The 20,290-nt window shown below is 56.2% G+C and overlaps 3 protein-coding genes across 4 annotated transcripts; 1 reads left to right on the forward strand and 2 right to left on the reverse strand.

The window, feature by feature from the left end:
* Positions 1–856: 856 nt before the first annotated feature.
* LOC105478646 (family with sequence similarity 83 member E) lies at positions 857–16,281 on the reverse strand. 2 transcript variants are annotated; one of them, XM_071087356.1, is made up of 7 exons: positions 15,930–16,281; positions 15,760–15,857; positions 13,945–15,628; positions 11,734–11,901; positions 10,926–11,050; positions 3,803–4,220; positions 857–1,417 (listed from the first exon to the last, which is right to left on the reverse strand). In XM_071087356.1, the coding sequence occupies exons 3-7, from the start codon at positions 14,407–14,409 to the stop codon at positions 1,157–1,159; spliced, it is 1,437 nt and encodes a 478-aa protein (XP_070943457.1). In that variant the 5' UTR covers positions 14,410–15,628; positions 15,760–15,857; positions 15,930–16,281; the 3' UTR covers positions 857–1,156. The 2 variants fall into 2 exon arrangements, with proteins under 2 accessions (XP_070943457.1, XP_070943456.1); XM_071087355.1 differs by having other exon boundaries at positions 15,760–16,281.
* On the forward strand, positions 7,390–8,580 carry LOC105478645 (sperm acrosome associated 4). The gene is made up of 2 exons (XM_011736159.3): positions 7,390–8,343; positions 8,449–8,580. The coding sequence occupies exon 1, from the start codon at positions 7,647–7,649 to the stop codon at positions 8,028–8,030; it is 384 nt and encodes a 127-aa protein (XP_011734461.2). The 5' UTR covers positions 7,390–7,646; the 3' UTR covers positions 8,031–8,343; positions 8,449–8,580.
* A 65-nt stretch (positions 16,282–16,346) lies between the features above and the next one.
* Positions 16,347–20,257, reverse strand: LOC105478649 (ribosomal protein L18). The gene is made up of 7 exons (XM_011736172.2): positions 20,118–20,257; positions 18,786–18,872; positions 18,302–18,409; positions 17,712–17,810; positions 17,096–17,219; positions 16,898–16,967; positions 16,347–16,466 (listed from the first exon to the last, which is right to left on the reverse strand). Exons 1-7 carry the CDS (start codon positions 20,118–20,120, stop codon positions 16,391–16,393), a joined length of 567 nt encoding a protein of 188 aa, XP_011734474.1. The 5' UTR covers positions 20,121–20,257; the 3' UTR covers positions 16,347–16,390.
* Positions 20,258–20,290: the final 33 nt, after the last annotated feature.

Below are 20,290 nucleotides of genomic sequence, written 5' to 3' on the forward strand. Positions count from 1 at the left end.
ACGAATGTTTTTGGCATGAAGTGGTTTTATTCCGAGCAGACGTAAAGGGGAGCTCCGGCAGACCCGCCCTGTCAGCGCCCACAGAAAGTCCCGCCACCCACCCCGTTCGCCTGTGGCTGTGGCTGTACCACATTCCAGTCCCTCAGTATTCAGCTCCATGCCTCAGTTTCCCCACAGCTCCTGAGCACAGTGTGCATGGCAGCAACTCCCCATCTTCCCCTCCACAGCTCCAGCTCAGGGCCTCAGCCGAACCCCTCATCAGGAAGGCCTGACCCTCGGGAGCTGCGTGTGCGTTCTTTAGGATCCGCAGCGGGGGACGCTGCCGGCCCATTTTCTCGGCTGTGACACTGAGGTCCGGTGCAGGCAATGGGCTTGCCAAAGTCCATTTTCTTTTTTTTTTTTTTAAGACGGAGTCTCACTCTGTCACCCAGGCTGGAGTGCAGTGGTGTGATCTCGGCTCACTGCAAGCTCTGCCTCCTGGGTTCAAGCAATTTTTCCGTCTCAGCCTCGTAAGTAGCCAGGATTACAGGCACCCACCACCACACCCAGCTAATTTTTGTATTTAGTAGAGATGGGTTTCACCATGTTGGCCAGGCTGGTCTCGAACTCCTGACCTCAGGTGATCCACCTGCCTCGGCCTCCCAAAGTGCTGGGATTACAGGAGTGAGCCACCTTGCTCAGCCTTTCTTTTTCCTTTTTTTTTTTTTTTTTTTAAAGAGATGGCCTCTCGCTGTGTTGCCCAGGCTGGAGTGCAATGGCGTGATCTTGGCTCACTGCTGCCTCCACATCCAGAGCTCAAGCGATCCTCCCACCTCAGCCTCCAGAGTAGCTGGGACCACAGGTGTGCGCCACCATGCCCAACTAATTTGTTTTATTTATTGTGGAGATGGGGTCTCACTATGTTGCCCAGGCTGGTCTCCAACTCCTGGCCTCAAGCAACCCTCCCACCGTAGCCTCCCAAAGTGCAGAGATTACAGGCATGAGCCACCACTCCTGGCCCCAGGTTGCAGAACAAGTGAAAAACATCCCTTCTGCTTTACAGACGCTGAGGCCAGAAGCCTTATCCAAGGCAGGGTATGGAGGCAGGGGGCTCTGAGCTGACAGTTGTCCGGCACTGCTCCTTGGGTGGGCCAGCAGATTTGGCTTGGTCTCCTGTTCAGGGTTGCCCCCCAAGTCCTGCCCGCGGGGCCCAATCTGACGGCCTGACGCCTCTGGGCTCTTGAAGTTTGAATGTAGCATCCCCAGCGAACCGCCTTCGGGCTGGGGACAGATAGTGGAGGCGGTGGGCAGGGGACAGGGGCAGAGCACCGCCCCAGGGAGGTCGGGAGTCCACCTCCCCGCGGGGGCCTCCTCCAGCGCCCCGCTGCCTCATCAGAGCCTTGGCTGGGGTGTCCTTGGAACCCCAGGACTTCTTGAGCTGTGGAAGGAAAGAGAAGGAGGTGAGAGGAGGCTGAGGTGGGGCCCTGGGGGAGAGCCAGAGAAGGCAGGAAGTGAGGCAAGAGAGAAGCAGTGAAAGTGATAGACGGCCAGGCATGGTGGCTCACACCTGTAATCCCAGCACTTTGGGAGGCCAAGGTGGGAGGATCACTTGAGGTCAGGAGTTCAAGACCAGCTGGCCAACATGGTGAAACCCCATCTCTACTAAAAATACAAAAATTAGCCTGATGTGGTGGTGGGTGCCTGTAATCCCAGCTACTCGGGAGGCTGAGACAGGAGAATTGCTTGAACCCAGAAGGCAGAGACTGCAGCGAGCTGAGATAGCACCACTGTACTCCAGCCTGGGCGATAGAACAAGACTCAATCTCAAAAAAAAAAAAAAAAGGAAAAAAAGAAAAACAAAAAAGAAAAAGAAAAAGGTGATAAAGGATTTGAGGGAGGTGGAAGGAGATGATGGAGGAGGGAAGGGAGGGAAGAGAGGAGAGAGGGAGGAGAGAGATGGAGGCTGGACACGGTTCACGCCTGTAATCCCAGCACTTTGGGAGGCTGAGGTGGGAGGATTGCTTGAGCTCAGGAGTTCGAGACAAGACCAACCTAGGCAACACAGTGAGACCTCAACTCTCCAAAAAATAGAAAAATTAGGCTGGGTGTGGTGGCTCATGCCTGTAATCCCAGCACTTTGGGAGGCTGAGGTGGGCGGATCACCTGAGGTCAGGAGTTCGAGACCAGCCTGACCAACATGGAGAAACCCTACCTCTACTAAAAATACAAAGTTAGCCAGGTGTGGTGGTGCATGCCTGTAATCCCAACTACTCAGGATGCTGAGACAGGAGAATCCTTGAATCCGGGAGGCAGAGGTTGTGGTGAGCTGAGATCATACCATAGCACTCCAGCCTGGGCAACAAGAGTGAAACTCTGTCTCAAAACACACACACACACACACACACACACACACACAGATTAGCCAGGCGTGGTATCATGGGTCTGTAATCCTAGCTACTTGGAAAGCTGAGGTGGGAGGATTGCTTGAGCCAAGGAGGTTGAGGCTGCAGTAAGCTGAGATCATGCCACTGTACTCCAGTCTGGGAGACAGAGCGAGACCCTGTTTCAAAAAAAAAAAAAAAGGTAGGGAGGTAAAAGAAGAGGAAGGGGTAAGGGAGAAGGTGAGGGAGGAGAAAGAAGGAGAGGAGGGAGGAGGGGAGCCAAGAAGGAGAGAGAGTAGACAGAGGGGGTGAAAGGTGAAGGACGACATGAGCAAGAAGAAGCAGGAAGGCAGCAGGAGGAGGGACAGAAAGGAGAGGGATGCAGAGGAGGAGGCAGGCAAGGAGGACGGTGTGGGGAGCCCGAGAGGGAAGGGGGGAAGTGAGAAGGCAAGCCTGGGACCCCCTAACCTACAGAGGGGCAAGGAACTGGGTCCCCACCTCTGCAGCTGGGGAGGAACCAGAAGTGCTGGCATCTGCCAGCCGGGAGCAAATATTTGCCAAGGGAGGGGATGCTGGGTGAGGGTGCTCAGGACCAGGTGAAGGTGAGGACCTTGCCCCTGCCCATCCCCCATCTCCTCTCCAGCTAGGAGCCTTCCTTGCCTGGGACGGAGGGAGATGATTCCTGATTCCCAGGACACTGCAGAGCAAGACCCTGTCTCAAATATATCTATCTCCCAGCCTTCCTGGCCTGGGATGAGGATATCACAAAATAAATAAATTCCACTTCAGGAAGTTATTTATTGTTTATTATTATTTATTTTTTGAGACAGTCTCGCTCTGTCGCCCAGGCTAGAGTGCAGTGGAACGATCTCAGCTCACTGCAACCACCACCTCCCTGGCTCAAACAGTTCTTCTGCCTAAGCCTCCCGAAAGCTGGGACTACAGGTGTGCACCACCACACCCAGCTAAATTTTTTGTATTTTTAGTACAGACAGGGTTTCACCATGCTGGCCAGGCTGGTCTCGAACTCCTTGTTTCAGGAATGTATTGTTGTTATCATTACTACTCTATTTTTATTTAGCCATGTGGATTCCTCCCTCAACCAAACTCAGAATGAATGCCCTTGCTCCACCCGTTCCTAGATGGGGATACTGAGGTTCAGAGAAGTCAGGTCCTCGGCTTCCCCCCACCTAGTGTGTCATGCCAGGATTTGCACCCAGGGCTCTCCTGTCTCTGCCCCATGCCACCCAGCGCCCACCTGCCCAGCATGCAGCAAGTCAACAAACGACGCTATTAGGAATTTAGCGGCGCAGGCCCTCAGGAAACGCTTCGGGCTCTATGGCTGGGAGCAGGGCCCCTGGAGCCTGGCTTGCACCACCCTGGGCAAACGCCTTCCCCTTCCTGGGCTCCATGCTCTTCTGGCACCAGCCACAAAATCTCACCTCGTTGTCCCCATCACTGGAGCCAGACAGCTCGGACAGGCGGCTTAGGTCCCACAGGGAGCGGCTGGGCCGGGTCGCGGGGCCGCTGGGGGTCCGGGCGCGCTGCACGCTCCTTAGGATGTCGCTGAGTGCGGGCCCCGGGGCGGCAGGGGAGACGCGGCAGGTGGCCAGGCGGTGGGCCAGCGGGCCGTCAGGCGGCGGGGGCGACGCGGGGGCCACGGAGCGACGGCGGGACACGCGGTGCGGGCTGCGGCCCCGCTGCAGGCCCCCCGTGACCGAGGGATCCTGGGGGGGCGCAGGTGGGAGCGGACAGGAGGCCGCGTACAGCGTCCGGAACTCAAGGCTGAAGGCGTCGACAATTTCACCGGTCAGCAGGGTCACCAGGCCTCGGTGCAGACGTGCGTCACTCCACGTGAAGCTGGGGGTTGGGGAGCAGGGGGATCAGGGTCTCCAACCCTGAGGGCCCAGCCCCGCCCTCATCCCCAGCCAGGTCCCAGGGGAGGCGGTAGGACCTCAGGCGAGTCCTGACCTCTCCAGCCTCAGCTTCCCCGTCTGTAGAATGGGGACAACTGAAGTATGTACCGGGGTGGGATGGAGTGAAGACAGCCCAAGTTAAGACACTTATCTAATCGGGGCCAGGCGCAGTGACTCACGCTTTGGGAGGCTGAGGCAGGAGGGTTGCTTGAGCCCAAGAGTTTGAGACTAGCCTGGGCAACATGGGGAGACTCTGTCTCTACAAAAAATAAAAAAACTGGCCGGGCGCGGTGGCTTAAGCCTGTAATCCCAGCACTTTGGGAGGCCGAGACGGGCGGATCACAAGGTCAGGAGATCGAGACCATCCTGGCTAACACGGCGAAACCCCGTCTCTACTAAAAACACAAAAAATTAGCCGGGCGAGGTGGCGGCGCCTGTGGTCCCAGCTACTCGGGAGGCTGAGGCAGGAGAATGGCGGGAACCCGGGAGGCGGAGCTTGCAGTGAGCTGAGATCTGGCCACTGCACTCCAGCCTGGGCGACAGAGCGAGACTCCGTCTCAAAAAAAAAATAAAAATAAAAATAAAAAATAAAAAAATAAAAAAACTAGCCAGCTGTGGTGGCGCACACCTGTACTCCCAGCCACTTGGGAGGCTGAGGTGGGAGGATCCCTTGAGCCTGGAAATCTCTTTTTTTTTTTTTTGAGATGGAGTTTTGCTCTTGTTGCCCAGGCTGGAGTGCAATGGCATGATCTCGGCTCACTACAACCTCTGCCTCCCGGGTTCAAGCAGTTCTCCTGCCTCAGCTTCCTGAGTAGTTGGGGACTACAGGCGCCTGCCACCATGCCCGGCTAATTTTTTGTATTTTTAGTAGAGATGGGGTTTCACCATGTTGGTCAGGCTGGTCTCGAAGCCCTGACCTCAGGTGATCCACCTGCCTCAGCCTCCCAAAGTGCTGGGATTACAGGCGTGAGTGACTGCGCCCTGCTGAGCCTGGGAAATTGAGCCTGCAGTGAGCCGTGATAATACCACTGCATTCCAGCCTGGGCAGCAGAGCAAGACCCTTCCCCGCCCCGCAAAAAAATAAAAATAAAAAAAAAAGGACACTGTGGCTCACGCCTGTAATCCCAGCACTTTGGGAGGCTGAGGCAGGCAGATCATGAGGTCAGGAGTTTGAGACCAGCCTGACCAACATGGTGAAACCCCATCTCTACTAAAAATACAGAAATTAGCTGGGTATGGTGGTGCATGCTGTAATTCCAGCTACTCAGGAGGCTGAGGCAGGAGAATTGCTTGAACCCGGGAGGCGGAGGTTGCAGTGAGCTGAGATCACACCACTGCACTCCAATCTGCGCGACAGAGCGAGACTCTGACTCAAAACGAAACAAAACAAAAAACTTATCTGGAATCAGACTGGAGTTTAAACCCAGGCTCTACCTGGTCCCCACTTAGGAACACCTGAATGCCTCAGTTTTCCCCTTTGGAAAGAGATGGAATTCACTTCTGGACACTAAAAGGGATTGTTTTAAGACCCAGCTGCTTCCTAGAATGACTGCCATCTAGTCAGCCCTGGCTGTGCACCAAGCTCTCCATGTTGCTGCTCCCTGCAGTGCTCATCTGCAATATGGAGCCAAAACCTAGGAAGGCCAAGTGCGGTGGCTACGCCTGTAATCCCAGCACTTTGGGAGGCTGAGGCGGGAGGACTGCTTGAGGCTAGAAGTTTGAGACCAACCTGGGCAATGTAGCAAGATTCCATCTCTACAAAAAATTTTATGAAATTAGCCGGGCATGGTGGTGCACCCCTATAGTCCCAGCTACTCTGGAGGCTCAGGGAGGAGAATCACTTGAGCCTGGGAAGTCAGGGCTGCAGTGAGCCAAGATCGTGCCACTACACTCCAGCCTAGGCCACAGGGCAAGATCCTTTTTTTCTTTCTTTCTTTTTTTTTTGAGATGGAGTCTTGCTCTGTTGCCTAGGCTCAAGTGCAGTGGCACAATCTTGGCTCCCTGCAACCTCCACCTCCCAGGTTCAAGCAATTCTCCCTGCCTCAGCCTCCCGAGTAGCTGGGATCACTGGTGCCCACCACCACGCCCAGCTAACTTTTGTATTTTTAGTATTTGTAGTAGAGACGGGGTTTCACCATGTTGGCCATGCTGGTCTTGAACTCCTGACCTCAGGTGATCCACCCGCCTTGGCCTCCCAAAGTGCTGGGATTACAGTTGTGAGCCACTGTGCCCAGCCAACTTTAAAAACAAAAATTAAATTAAAAAATAAATAAAACATAGGAAGATTCAAATGACTGAACACGGGTCAAGCCCCTTGCATGTGGCCACCGCTGAGAGCCTGTGAGCTGTGGGAGCCAGTGCCCTAACACTTCCTGTCATCACAGTAGTTATTGAAAGCACCAAGGGCCAGGTGTGGCGCGATGGCTCACGCCTGTAATCCCAGCACTTTGGGAGGTCGAGGCAGGCAGATCACTTGAGCTCAAGAGTTCGCGACCAGTCTGGCCAACATGGTGAAACCCTGTCTCTACTAAAAATACAAAAATTAGCCAGATGTGCTTGCACGCCCCTGTAGTCCCAACCGCTTGGGAGGCTGAGTTACGAGAATCGCTTGAACCTGGGAAGCAGAAGCTGCAGTGAGCTGAGTTCACACCACTGCACTCCAGCCTGGGTGACAGAGTGAGACTCCGTCTCAAAAAATATAAATAAAATAAAAGCAAGCCAGCACTGAGCATGAATCCTGGCACACAGTAAATGCTCAGTTAATACACCCTCTTTTTTCCCAGCCTCTTTGGAATTCAATGAACCTGGCTCTCATCCTGACTCGGGGACCCCAGATACATCACTTTCCCTTCCCCAGCCTCGGTTTGCCCGTCTGGAAAATGGGGTCACCATGGGAGGTATGAGGCTGAAGTCATGCCCTTGGTGGGTACAGCACAGAGAATGTGGATGAGCTTGCGGCCAGCATTCTCTGGGTTCAGGGCATCTTCACCTTGGCAGAGGTGGCAGAGCCCTCTTGCGCCCTGGCAGGTTGGCGGGACAGGCTACCCCTTGGATTGTGACACCCCCTCCTCTCACCTATGACCTCATCCCCAGAGCAGCCAGTGGGAACCCTGAGGGATCTGTGAGATCACTCATTCCATTCACAGACTCTTGTCAGACAGCAGCCACCAGCTCACCTCCATCCCCAGGACTTAGAGGGACACAGGGCATTGGGAACAGAGGACACTCCAGGCGCTGACCCTGGGAGGCCAGGACCAGGGCCAAAGTCCCGTGGGCAGGAGGAGTCCTCGGAGGTCCTTCATTCAGCAGTTCCGGGAGGTCTAGGAAGCCCACGGCCTGGCTGGGGCAGCGTCAACGCCGCCAGGCCGCCATGGTCCTGTGCTGGCTGCTGCTTCTGGTGATGGCTCTGCCCCCAGGCACGACGGGCGTCAAGGACTGCATCTTCTGTGAGCTCACCGACTCCACGCAGTGTCCCGGCACCTCCATGCGCTGTGGTGATGACGAGGACTGCTTCACAGGCCGGGGGATCGCCCCAGGCACCGGTCCGGTCATCAACAAAGGCTGCCTTCGAGCCACCAGCTGCGGCCGGGAGGAACCTGTCAGCTACAGGGGTGTCACCTACAGCCTCACCACCACCTGCTGCAGCGGCCGCCTGTGTAACAGAGCTCTGGGCTCCTCGAGCAGCCAGATGGTGGGGGCCACCACCAGCCTGGCACTGGGGCTGGGTATGCTGCTCCCTCCACGTTTGCTGTGACCAACAGGGAGGACGAGGCCTGGGACTGTTCTCCCAGATCTGCCACTCCTCACGTCCCCGTCTCCTTCTCCCACTAAATGGCCAGAGAGGCCCTGGACAACCTCTTGCGGCCCTGGCTTCATCCCTTCTAAGGCTGTCCACCAGGAGCCCGGTGTTCAGGGAAGCACCCCCAGGCCTGATTGAGCGGCAGGGGAGCACGGCCTGTGGGTTTGATTGTACTACTCTATTCTACCGGTTCTAAGATGCAGAGCTTCCTACGTTTCAATCACGATGCTTCTCTCCATTGGTGGCACCTTAGAGTCCATGAAATACGGTAAAAAATATATATATACATATATATATCTCTCATAATAAATGACAGCTGATGTTCATGGAGCATTCTTTGTTTTTCCTTTTCCTTTTTTTTTTCTTTTTGTAGCGATAAGATCCAGCTATGTTGCCCGGGGGGTCTCAGATTCCTGGGCTCAAGTGATCCTCCCACCTCAGCCTCTCAAAGTGCTGGGATTACAGGTGTGAGCCATGGCACCCGGCCAAGACTGTCTTATGTTACGTGCCACGGAATCCTCACACAAAGCTGGGAAGGTAAACACTCTTTCAAACATTTCAAACATTCCGGTCTCAACTCTAGTGGGTTCTCAAAGTGTGGTCCCTGGACCAGAAACAGCAGCAGTATCAAGTGGGAACTTACTAAAAATGCAGATTCTCAGGCCCTGTTCCAGGCACGATGAATGGGAGTGGAGTCCAAAAGCTGTGTATTGTTTTCTCTTTCTCTTTCTTTTTTTTTTTTCTTTGTGAAACAGGGTTTTGCTCTGCTGCCCAGGCTGGAGTGCAGTGGTGCAATCTTGGCTTACTGCAGCCTCCACCTCCTAGGCTCAAGTGATCCTCCCACCTCAGCCTCCTGAGTAGCTGGGACTACAAGCATGCTCCATCATGCTTGACTAATTTTTATTTCTTTAAATTTTTGTAGAGATGGGGTCCTGCTATGTTGCCCAGGCTGGTCTCGAAGTCCTGGGCTCAAGTGATCCTCCTGCCTCAGCCTCCTAAAATGCTGGGACTACAGACGTGAACCACCATGCCCAGTCTTTTTCCGTTTTCTTTTTCTTTTCCTTTTTTTTTCTTTTTTTGAGACAGAGTCTTGCTTGGTCACCCAGGCTGGAGTGTAATCGTGCAATGGTGCGATCTCGGCTCACTGCAACCTCCACCTCCCCGGTTCAAGCGATTCTCCAGCCTCAGCCCCTGAGTAGCTGGGACTAGAGGTGCACACCACCATGCCTGGCTAATTTTTTGTATTTTTAGTAGAGACAGGGTTTCACCGTGTTAATCAGGCTGGTCTCAAACTCCTCACCAAACTGACCTCAGGTGATCCACTGCCTTGGGCTCCCAAATGCTGGGATTACAGGTGTGACCCACCACGCCCAGCCATTTTTCTTTTTCCTCTTCCTTTTCCTGAATTATCTGCTACAAAAGCTGTGTGGTTTTTTTGTTTTGTTTTTGTTTTTGTTTTTGTGAGATGGAGTCTTGTTCTGTCGCCTAGGCTGGAGTGCAGTGGCATGATCTCGGCTCGCTGCAACTTCTGCCTCCTGGGTTCAAGTGATTCTCCTGCCTCAGCCTCCTGAGTAGCCGGGATTACAGGCACCCGCCATCATCCTGGCTAATTTTTGTATTTTTGTAGAGATGGGGTTTCACCATGTTGGCCAGGCTGGTCTTGAACTCCTGACCTCAGGTGATTGCCCGACTTGGCCTCCCAAAGTGCTGGGATTACAGGTGTAAGCCACCATGCCCAGCCCAAATCTGTGTTTTAACAAGTGCTCCCAGGGATTCTGGTGCATGCACAGGGTTGAAAGCTACTGTTCCTGACCAGTGTTCTCAGCTAGGCACCTGTGCTCCCCAGCGGGCATCTTTGCTGTCTGGAGAGGTTTTTGGTTCTCTAATTGGCAGGGAAAGCTGGGGGTACTGGGCGTGTGATGCTACTGACCTCTGCTGGGTCAAGGCAGAAGATGCCAAGCAGCCTCCCAGTGTACCCAACAGCCCCCGCAACGAAGACTCAGCCAGCCCAAGTGTGGATGCTACCCCTGTTGAGGGACCTGCTTCTAGAGGCTCTAACCCTATCAGCCCCGTGACATAGAGGGGGAAACTGAGGCACAGAGAGGTGAAGTAAGTCGCCTGAAGTCACACAACGGGGAACTGACAGAGCTAGAATTTGAATCCAGGCCGTCTGGTCCCAGAGCCCACACCCCTCTCCTCCCCGACTGTGCTGTGACCCTGTGAGGTAGGTGCTGTTATTATTTGCAGTTTCTTTTTTTTTTTTTCTTTTTTCTTTTGCTTTTTTGAGACGGAGTCTTGCTCTGTCTCCCAGGCTGGAGTGCGACAGCGCCATCTCGGCTCACTGCAACCTCTGTCTCCTGGGTTCAAGTAATTCTCCTGCCTCAACCTCCCAAGTAGCTGGGAAGACAGGGTTTCACCATGTTGGCCAGACTGGTCTTGAACTCCTGACCTCAGCTGATCTGCCTGCCTCGGCCTCTCAAAGTGCTGGGATTACAGGCTTGAGCCACCACGCCCGGGTATTTTCTTAGATGCTCAGACAGGTGGAGTTATTTACCCAAGGCAGAGCTTAGACCCCAATCGAGGTGCCAATCCACCCCCAAACTGTTTGCCCAGTTTTCCAGATGACAAAACACCAGGTCAAAGAGAAGCAGACTTACCCAAGACCACTAAACAGACCAGCACCGGGTCCGGCCGCAGCACGTATCTCCTCCCCAGGGGAGGGTGTTTTGTCCCCATTACACAGATGAGAAAAGAGAGGGCTGGGCAGGGGATGCCAGCTGTTCTCTGAGCACACTGAGGGAAAGTGGGGTATAGGACGCTGGGAGGTGGGGGGCGGGGCGAGGACTACACCTGTAGGATCCTGAGATGACCCTCTCGCCGTCCAGCAGCACGAACTTCTCCCGCACGGTGCCGCTCACCTGCCTCCGCCAGCGGCTCTGGAAGCTGCAGCCCCGCACCACGCGGACATCCATGTTCTGTTGGTGTGGGGAGTGGACGGCACACCCTTGCTGAGGCCCACTGCACGGATTCAGGCTCCCTCCAGGCTGGTTTTAACTGGAGGGACCCATGACTCCATAGAAGTATCTGTCCAAGGCCAGGCCTGGTGGCTCATGCTTGTGATCCCAGCACTTTGGGAGGCCAAGGGGGGGGGGTGAATCACCTGAGGTCAGGAGTTCGAGACCAGCCTGGCCCAATATAGCGAAACCCCGTCTCTACTAAAAGTACAAAAATTAGCCAGGCATGGTGATACATGCCTGTAATCCCAGCTACTGGGGAGTTTGAGGCAGGAGAATCATTTGAACCCGGGAGGCAGATGTTGCAGTGAGCCAAGACCGTGCCACTGCACTCCAGCCTGGGTGACAGAGCAAGACTCCATCTCAAAAAAAAAAAAAAAAAAAAAAAAAGAAATATCTGCCTCGGCTTCCTCAGAGCCACTGATATCACCCCTCAGGCGTTTCTTGGGGATACCCAAACTCAGTGACTCAAGATTCCTTGGGGTGCCCACCCCCACTTCCCCAATGCCGTGGGCATCAGATCCCAGGGGACCATCCCTGCTAGCATCCATCTCAATGACCCGGGGCTCCGTGGAAGGGTCTGCCCCCACCGCCCCCATGCCAGGGGAATGGGGACTCACAGGTCCCCCTGGCCCGGCCCCTACCTCCGTGGCCCAGGGGTTCACCCCCAGCTGCTGGGCCAGCTCCAGGAAGGCAGGCAGCTGCTGGCGGTCCAGGAGCAGGTAGACAGGTACCCAGCGGCGCATGGCAGCATCCACCAAGTCCAAAAGCAGGTCTGGGTCAGTGAAGATGTCCATGACCACGGCCACCAGCTGGGGGTGGGGAGAGGGGAGGTGGATGTGTGAACGAAAGCTGGTTCGGGGGACATTCAGAGGGTGTGGGAAGCCTGACATCCGGAATCTGGGAGTAAAGTGCTCTGGGGGCTGGGAGTTTAACATTCAGGGGGCACTAAAGGGGAGACTCCCAGACATACACTGCTGCTCAAACCGCACCGATGTGTGAAAGAGCAAAACGCTGTCCCTCCATGAGATCCCCAGCCCCTTCTTGAGATTCCTGGCTCCTAAATGCTGGAAAATTGTTATCACAAATCATATGTTTGCTTGTTTTTCTTTTTTGTTTTTTGGGGGTTTTTTTGTTTTGTTTTTGTTTTTGTGTTTGAGACGGAGTCTCGCTCTGTCGCCCAGGCTGCAGTGCAGGGGTGCGATCTCAGCTCACTGCAAACTCCACCTCCCGGGTTCAAGCAATTCTCCCGCCTCGGCCTCCCGAGTAGCTGGGACTACAGGCGCCCACCACGCCCAGCTAATTTTTTGTATTTTTAGTAGAGATGTACTTTCACCGCGTCAGCCAGGATGGTCTCGATCTTCTAACCTTGTGATCCACCTGCCTCAGCCTCCCAAAGTGCTAGGAGTACAAGCGTGAGCCACCACACCCTGCTTTTTTTTTTGTTCTCTTTTTAAAGATGAAGTCTTGCTCTGTTGTTGCCCAGGCTGGAATGCAGTGGCACAATATCAGCTCACTGCAACTTCGGCCTCCAGCGCTCAAGCTATTCTCCTGCCTCAGCCTCCAGAGTAGCTGGGATTACAGGCGCCCGCCACCACACCTGGCTAATTTTCATATTTTTACCAAGTTGGCCAGGCTGGTCTGGAACCCCTGACATCGGATGATCCCCCAGCCTCGGCCTCCCACAGTGCTGGGGTTACAGGCCATGAGCCACCGTGCCTGGCCTACAAATCACGTTTGTAACACAGAACATCGTCCCCTGAGCTGCGACACTGCGGTGCCCAAATGTCCACGGCAGTTTGGCTCTAAGATCAGTGGTGGATGTCCCATAGGGCACTGTGGGCAGCTACATTTCTGGGTCCTGGGGAATTTTCTGGGTGCTGGGTGCAGGAGGGCAGACCTGCTAGGCCACTGTGGCGAACCTGGGGGACACGGAGGTGCTGAAGGCCTGGATATTGCAGGCAGCATAAAATAGTGGAGAACCCTGACTCAGCAACCAGACAGCCTGGGTTCAAATCCCCACTCGGCCACTTGCAGGGAAGAGATTTAACTGCCCCGTGCCTCCGTGGTCACAGCAGTCCCTCTGGTGGCACAGGGTTCTGGCTCGATGATTCCCATTAGTCCCTGGGAAGCCCTTCACATAGGAGCTGGCGGACACTAAGACTGTGAAGTACATAGTGGGCTTTCCAAGGGCTATAGTGGGGACATGTGGGTCCTCCTTGGAGGGAGAGTGGAGACCTCTGGCTTGGTGATGAGGGGATAAGGGAATGACTGAGACTGGGGGTGTCATAATTAGGCTCAAGGGGCATCGATACCTAAGGGCACCCAGGTCTTGAGGGAGGGTAGGGGCCCCCATTTCTCTTTTCTTTTTGGCATGGAATCTCGCTGTCACCCAGGCTGGAGTGCAGTAGCTCGATCTTGGCTCTCTGCAACCTCTGCCTCCCGGGTTCAAGCAATTCTTCTGCCTCAGTCTCCCTAGTAGCTGGGACTACAGGCACCCACCACCATACCCGGCTAATTTTTGTATTTTTAGTAGAGATGGGGTTTCACTATGTTGGCCAGGCTGGTCTCAAACTCCTGACCTCATGATCTGTCTGCCTCGGCCTCCCAAAGTGCTGAGATGACAGGCGTGAGCCACTGCACTCGGCTGGGCCCCCATTTCTGAGAGTAAGGATGAGGTCTGGGCGTGTAGGCACCTGCGTCCTGGGGCTGGAAGGTGTGGACTCCTGGGTCCCAGGGGTATAGGTCCTTTAGGGTAGGGGTGTGGGCTTGCAAGTCCCAGGAGGACAAGGGAGAGAATGCCTGGGTCCCTGTCCCAGTCTGGGGAATGGACACCAGGCCCCCGTGACACCCACCTTGTGGGCAGCCTGGATCTCCAGCCGCACTAGCTCCTTGAGGGGCGGCTGTCCCTCTCCAGGGGGCTGGGTGTACAGCTGCGCCCGGGTGATGCCCTTCCACGCTGAGTCCACTGGCCAGCCCAGCCGCAGGATGGGTGCCGGCTGCTCCGACTGCCCAGGCCAGTAGCTCAGGCTGCCCGCATCCCCATCGGCGGTGGGGGCTCCGTCTGCCATCCTGCCAGGCTCCGGCTTGGCCACTGTCCAGTCTTCAGCTGCCGCTGCCAAGCCCTGGACCTCATCTGCACTGAGGAAGGGCCGCAGCTCCTCGCGTTGCACACAGGCCTGAAACGCCTCCGCACCCTTGCTCAACAGAGCCTCCAGTGCCAGCCGCTGGCCCTCGGAATACAGGAAGCCGGAGCTCGCCCCGGGCACCCTGGGACCGGAGTCCACTCCTTCCAGCGCCGCCAGCTGGGAGGCCGCCATCAGGGTCACTCGGGTGGGAGGACTGACTGTGAGAGGCTGGGTCCCCGGGGGTCTGGCTGTCTTTGGGGACTGTGACCATCTGGGGGTTCTCCTGATAGGCAGACCCTATGTGGCCATCCGAGGCCTCCAGGGGGCCCCTGCAGACGTCCAAATGGCTCCCTGCAGCGGCCCCTGCCTCACTGTCCTGACAATCACACTGCCCAAATAAGCGACTACCCAGTGTGTCAGGCCACTCAGATCCGCCACCTGCCTGTGCCCAGGTGGCACCATGCCTGGCTGGCCTTCCGTGACCTTCCTGCCAGCCGTCTCTGCTGGTCAGGCTGACCTCCTGACACCATCCCCAACCGTGTGGCCCATCAGCTGGCCATCCATGCTCAGCCACACGACAGCCTCCAACCCACCAGTCACACAGTGCCCAGTCGGACCCTTTAGTTGTCCTGAATTTGGTCAGGCTGACCAGTTGATCATTTCCAGGCGACAGGCTGTCTGCCTGTCTCCAATCACCCAGAGATCCTTAAATAAAGGCACAGCAGGCTGCCTGCCTGCCCCAGACCAAGAGCACAATGAACTGACGCTCTCCTTTCACTGTCCGGCAAATGCCAGTGGCTTCCGACTGAGTCACAGGATCTGGCTGCCTGGTGGAGCATGTGTCTCTGACTGAATCCAACAGCCCCCACGAGTTTCTCCTACTCACCAGCTCTCACCTGCAGACCAGCCAGGATGCCTCTCCATTGGACCTGCTCGTTCAGCCTTAGAGAAATGCTGAAGGCTTGGCATACCCTTCCCTACCCTGTCAATGGGGGACCCTGCTCCCTGGACCCTCACACTCCCTCCAGCTGCCGCAGTGGAGGGTGACATGCGCTACAGGGGTCTCCATTACTATGGGATGGGTCTAGGACCTTGGCAGCCCATCTAGGTGTGAGTGCCACCTAACCAACCGCCCTCCTGAGGCGGGCTGCCCCTGCCTGGGGCCTGGCCCTGAGACCTGTTTCAGACCGTTCTCGGATCTGTGGTGAGCCCTAACCAAGCTGCCCCCAGCCTGGTTTCTGCCTAAATCCTATCTCCTGCCAGCTGCCCGGATGCTTCTTCCCACACAGGGGCCACTCTATAACTCGCCCTGTCTCCCTCCCAAGCCCCAGTTGCCCCCTTGAAGCTCCTGACCCAACCTCGGGGATCCCGGCAACCCAGGCAGCTGCTTCCTCCAGACCACAGCAAGGAGCTGCAAAGAGAAGGAAGGAGTCAAGCCAGGCTGACCTCCCTGCCCCACCCCCAGCCCCACCCATCCCCCTCTCGCCGGGCCCATCCACATCGGCTGGTGCTGGGCTCCACGGCCTCCCTTCCGGCACTTGCCTTTTCCAAGGACACGGCTGTGGTTCTCCGGCTGTGGTTCTCCGGCACTTCCTGGCCTCTGGCCTGTCCTCAGGCCTCCACCTGGAATCCGGGGAGCCCTACCCCTTGTGTAAACACAGGAGGGCCCCCACAGGCCACCAGGAGAGGTCCAGCTCACACACTTTCTTTACCTGTCCTCAGTCGGGGTGAACGCCCCTTCAGACCCAGGCTTCCCGGTCGCGGCGTGGGGAGTTGAGATCACCTCACCTGTTTCCAGGCAGCCTCTCCCTCCCCGCAGCCCTGCCTGCCTGCACCCTGCGCTTCCCGGTCCACACCCCGCCCGCCATCCCAGCGCCAGGGAGGGGCACAGGATCCTTTAAGAGGGGCGGGCGTGGCTGACCCAAGGAAGCAGGTGTGGGAACACCTGCCACCTGGCTGTTGGGAAGGAGGCAGGGCTCAGACCCTAGGGGGCAGGGAGCTTCCGGGGCAGTGGGGGCAGGAGGAGGGCTGGTCTTCGCTGGCATGGCGTCCCTGTCCCCAAACCAAATGCATTCTCACCTGCAGGCGCCAACCCCCCAACCCGTCCCCCAATAACACACACACAGGACTGTCAGCATTCAAAATCTTTTTAATAAGAGGGTAGGATCCAAGGTTAGTTTTTGTAGCCTCGACTGGCCCGTCGGCCTCTGGCACGCTCGAACTTCCGGCCCTTGGAGCGGACGTAGGGTCTGTGGGGAGAGAAGAGAGTGAGAGGGGGGCCCTCTTACAGGAAGCCATCATGGAGTGGCACAGGAACCCCACACGCATGTCACATTCAGCCCCAGGAGAGTCAGTGGCTGCTGGAAAAGCTTGGCAGAGTGGGAAGCCAAGGAGCCAGGAGGGGCTACGGAAGCACCTGTCCCACCACCTGCAGGGCCCCAGCCCGGGCAGCAGAGGCCGGTGAACCTCATGCTCCCCAGGAGATGCCAGCTCAGGCCCTGGAAAACAGAGCTCCAAGCAAAGTGTTGAAGGGAAAAGCAGGCGAGATGAGGCAGCTGAGAGTTGCAGAAGGCCTGGGGCTGGCTGATACCAGGGACAGGAGAAGCAGCCCAAGTGTGGCCAGGCCCGGCTCTGCAGGTTGAGTCTGGGTAGAGGGCAGAGCTGGGGGCCTGATACTCACTTGGTGTGGCTGTGCGGGGTTCCTGGGGCCTTGCCGAAATGCCGGTACACCTCTCGGCCCTTGCGAGGACCTAGAGAAGGGGAAGGAGAACCAGCTGAGACAGGGATCTGGCGCCCAGCTTTTGGCCTCCCAGATCCAGGAAAGTGAAGGCTGCCAGTAGCCACACAGCTCACTCCCCGTCGACTAGGCATCACTCACCGGAGAGCAGAACAGTGCCGCAGCCCTTGGGGGAGTCCAGGGCCAGCTGGTCGAAAGTGAGGATCTTGCCCCCTGCCCTGAGGATGCGGCTGCGGGCCCGGCTGGTTACACGCAGTGCACATACCTGGTGGAGAGAACAAGGCTGGCGGGTCAGACCCATGTGGTCACCCAGGGGCTGCAGGGACTCACCCTCCACTGCCTCGGCGCAGCAGAGCCCTGGAAACCAACACCATCATTTATTACCTGGAGCACCCCGGGCTGAGAGCAGCTGTTCTCAATACTTTACCTCCAAAAACTTTTAACAGCGCATCCCTAGTGTTACGCTAGAAATAATAGCAAGGAAGCTAGGCCAAAAAAAGACCTGTTCAGAGGTGACAAAGGAGTCTAGACTTGAGCCCAGGCTGTCTGGCTCTAGGGGCCAGCACTAACAGTTTACAACCTGCCCCAGAAACCTGCCCAGGGGACCCCACCATCAATAACCCCAGAGACGACCCACTCCAACCCTCAAAGCCACTCGGACAGGCAGGATGCTTGCCTCAGCAGAGAGGGCAAGACTGAGGAAGGACGAGCACAGCACGGCACGGGTCTGATGGGTGTGCCCGCCCCCGCCACTCACCTTCAGTTTGGGCACCTCCTGAACCCGCACGTCGTCCGTTATGGTCCCCACAACCACAGCCGTTTTGTTTTCCCGGCCAGGAAGCTTCATCTTCCGGATCTTGGGGTGGGGAGGATGCACGTCGTAAGTCCTTTTGGTGTTTACATCCAGCTCCGTTTCAGGCATCCCCAGACCAGGGCAGCCGTGCCCTCTAACGGGACCCCCGACTCACACCATACCCCTTAAACCCCACAGGCCTCCCTCAGGTCCCGCTGGGGAAAGCTCTAGATAAAAACAATGCAGACTGTCCAACAGGGCCTCCCTCAGCAGGGCCTTTGACATAAAACTCAGTTATGACTTGGGGCCTTGGGGGAATCTCCTGAAGCCATCAGGACACCTCCACCTCACAATAAGGAGAAGCGGCCCAGGAGCCTCGCCCGCTGCCCATGAACACTCAGTTCCAACCAACAGTCCAAGCTCTCCGCTCGTGGCTGGCTGAGACAAACCCGTGATGCCCCGGTTGCTCCCAGAGCTCGAAGTCCTCCCTCCTTTCCAGACAGACAAGACCCAGTGGCTCCCAGGTCCACCGTGCTCTCTGGCCAGCCACTCACCATCCGAGAAAGGGACAGAGGAGGCCGGTTGGTGCGACTCATAAACAACCTCTTCAGCACAACCTGGTTGAATGTGGAATTGGTTCTTCTGGCCAGAAACCTGTACAACTGGAGGGACGGGAAGAGAGTGAGAAGCTGGGACAGCTGGCTCCCCTGCAGCCTTCCAGTGAAGGGGCAAACACATGACGATTTGGACTAGAAGAATCTTTATCCCTTTCCCCCAACCCAGCAACCTAGAGGGAGAAAGCTGGCCCAGGTCCTTCCTGGCCAAGGACCTAGAAAATCCCAGCTCCACTCCCAAGCCAAGCTGTACACAGCCTAGAGGCTGAAAACACAAATGCAGGAGGCCCTGGGACAGAACCAGAGATGAAAGCCTGCCCTGCAGGCCCCAGGGAGGAGCCTGGTGCCAGCGCTAGAATGGAGGATCTGCAAGTCACAGACCTGGGGTGACCCTCCCCAAAGACCTCTCAGGGCCCAGCCTCACCTTGACCAACAGCCTCAGGTAGATATCTTGGCTCTTGGGCTCCTTGCGCCGAACCTTTCGGTCCTTGTTGTGGCGGATGTCAACTCCCTGCGGGGGTGAAGAGGCAACCATGGACCCAATTACCCCCAACCATGGCCAATTATTACTTATTTCTGAAACTGAGAGCTGGGCCCCAGGTCCAGCTCTGAACACACCAGCTCAAATCCCAGGCCTACCACAAAGAGACCTCTGGGCTGCCACCGACCCCTCTGTAAAAAGGGGCTACTTACAATGCCTTCAGCCCATGGCACACAGAACCCCGAAAACAAAACAGCGTAACACAGCAGCCATGTTACCTTTATATAAAAAGGTTAATTCTTTACAACTTGTATTTTGCAACAATGTTAAGTTCTCAAAACTGGCTCCCACACCTGCAGGATAACCAAAAATATCGAACCAATGGCAGTAATGATGGAAACGAATCCTTATTCAGAACCCAGCAATACTACCGGAACCACCTCTCCTACAACATCAGTCAATCCAACAACCCTTACCAAGTACTGTCTTTTTAAGAAATTGTTTTTGAAGTGGAAACAGGGTCTCACTATATTGGCCAGGCTGGTCTTGATCTCCTGGGCAAGGAATCCTCCAGCCTCGGCCTCCCTAAAGGCTAGGATGACAGGTTTGAGCCACCTCGAAAGGCTCTTACCTCCCTGCTGCCTTTCTGAGTAACTGAAGTTTTTTCAGACTTTGTTCGCAATCATTGAGAACTATTTAAGTTTTAATAGTTCCACTTACTCAGCACTGTGTGCAAGACCCCGTGGTGAGAATTTCCTGTGAGTTTATTATTCCCAAATTCGCAAACTTGTCAGATGGGATTACTGTGTACATAACGAACAGTCACACTGGGGCAAAGGCTCAAAAACCATCACAAGGTGGGAAGGGACCTGAGACTCAGAGGCCTCCCTGGTCCCCAAATTGATCCTCCCACCCGACTTTTCGTACTACAAAGTGACAGGTCCGGATAAAAGCAACAAAGCCAAGTAACTAAGAGCGGCTGCGGGTCCAGCCAGCCACCTGCGTCGGAATCCTGGCTCCGCCACTTCCTAGCTTTGTAAACCCAGTCATATCAGCCTCCGAGTACCTCAACTTGGTCACCTACTCAATGGGGGCGGTAGGCTATGACTCTGACCCATCCCTGCTCTCCTGGCCCCCAGAGTACGCCCCCAGTATCGGGAGTTGCCCCCTCCAGGCAGCCGCAGACCCCCTGCCGCCCTCCAGCGTGCCCCTAGGCCGCGACTACAGCGGATGGCAGCGGATTGCCCAGCCCCGAACGCCGCAAAGCGCGCTCACCATGATGGCGCCTCCTGCTCGGCCAGGTCCGGAAAGAGAGAACAGTACCGCGGTGGGCGGGGAAAGCCTCCAGCGAGTGGCGCCGCCGTGACGTCACATGGGTGCGACGCGGCGCTCTACCACGATCCGGACTTCTCTGTGGTGAGTTGGACGACTGACTAGTCAGGCGACAA

The sequence above is a fragment of the Macaca nemestrina genome, chromosome 20, assembly GCF_043159975.1.
Source record: "Macaca nemestrina isolate mMacNem1 chromosome 20, mMacNem.hap1, whole genome shotgun sequence".
NCBI classification, from domain to species: Eukaryota; Metazoa; Chordata; class Mammalia; order Primates; family Cercopithecidae; genus Macaca; species Macaca nemestrina.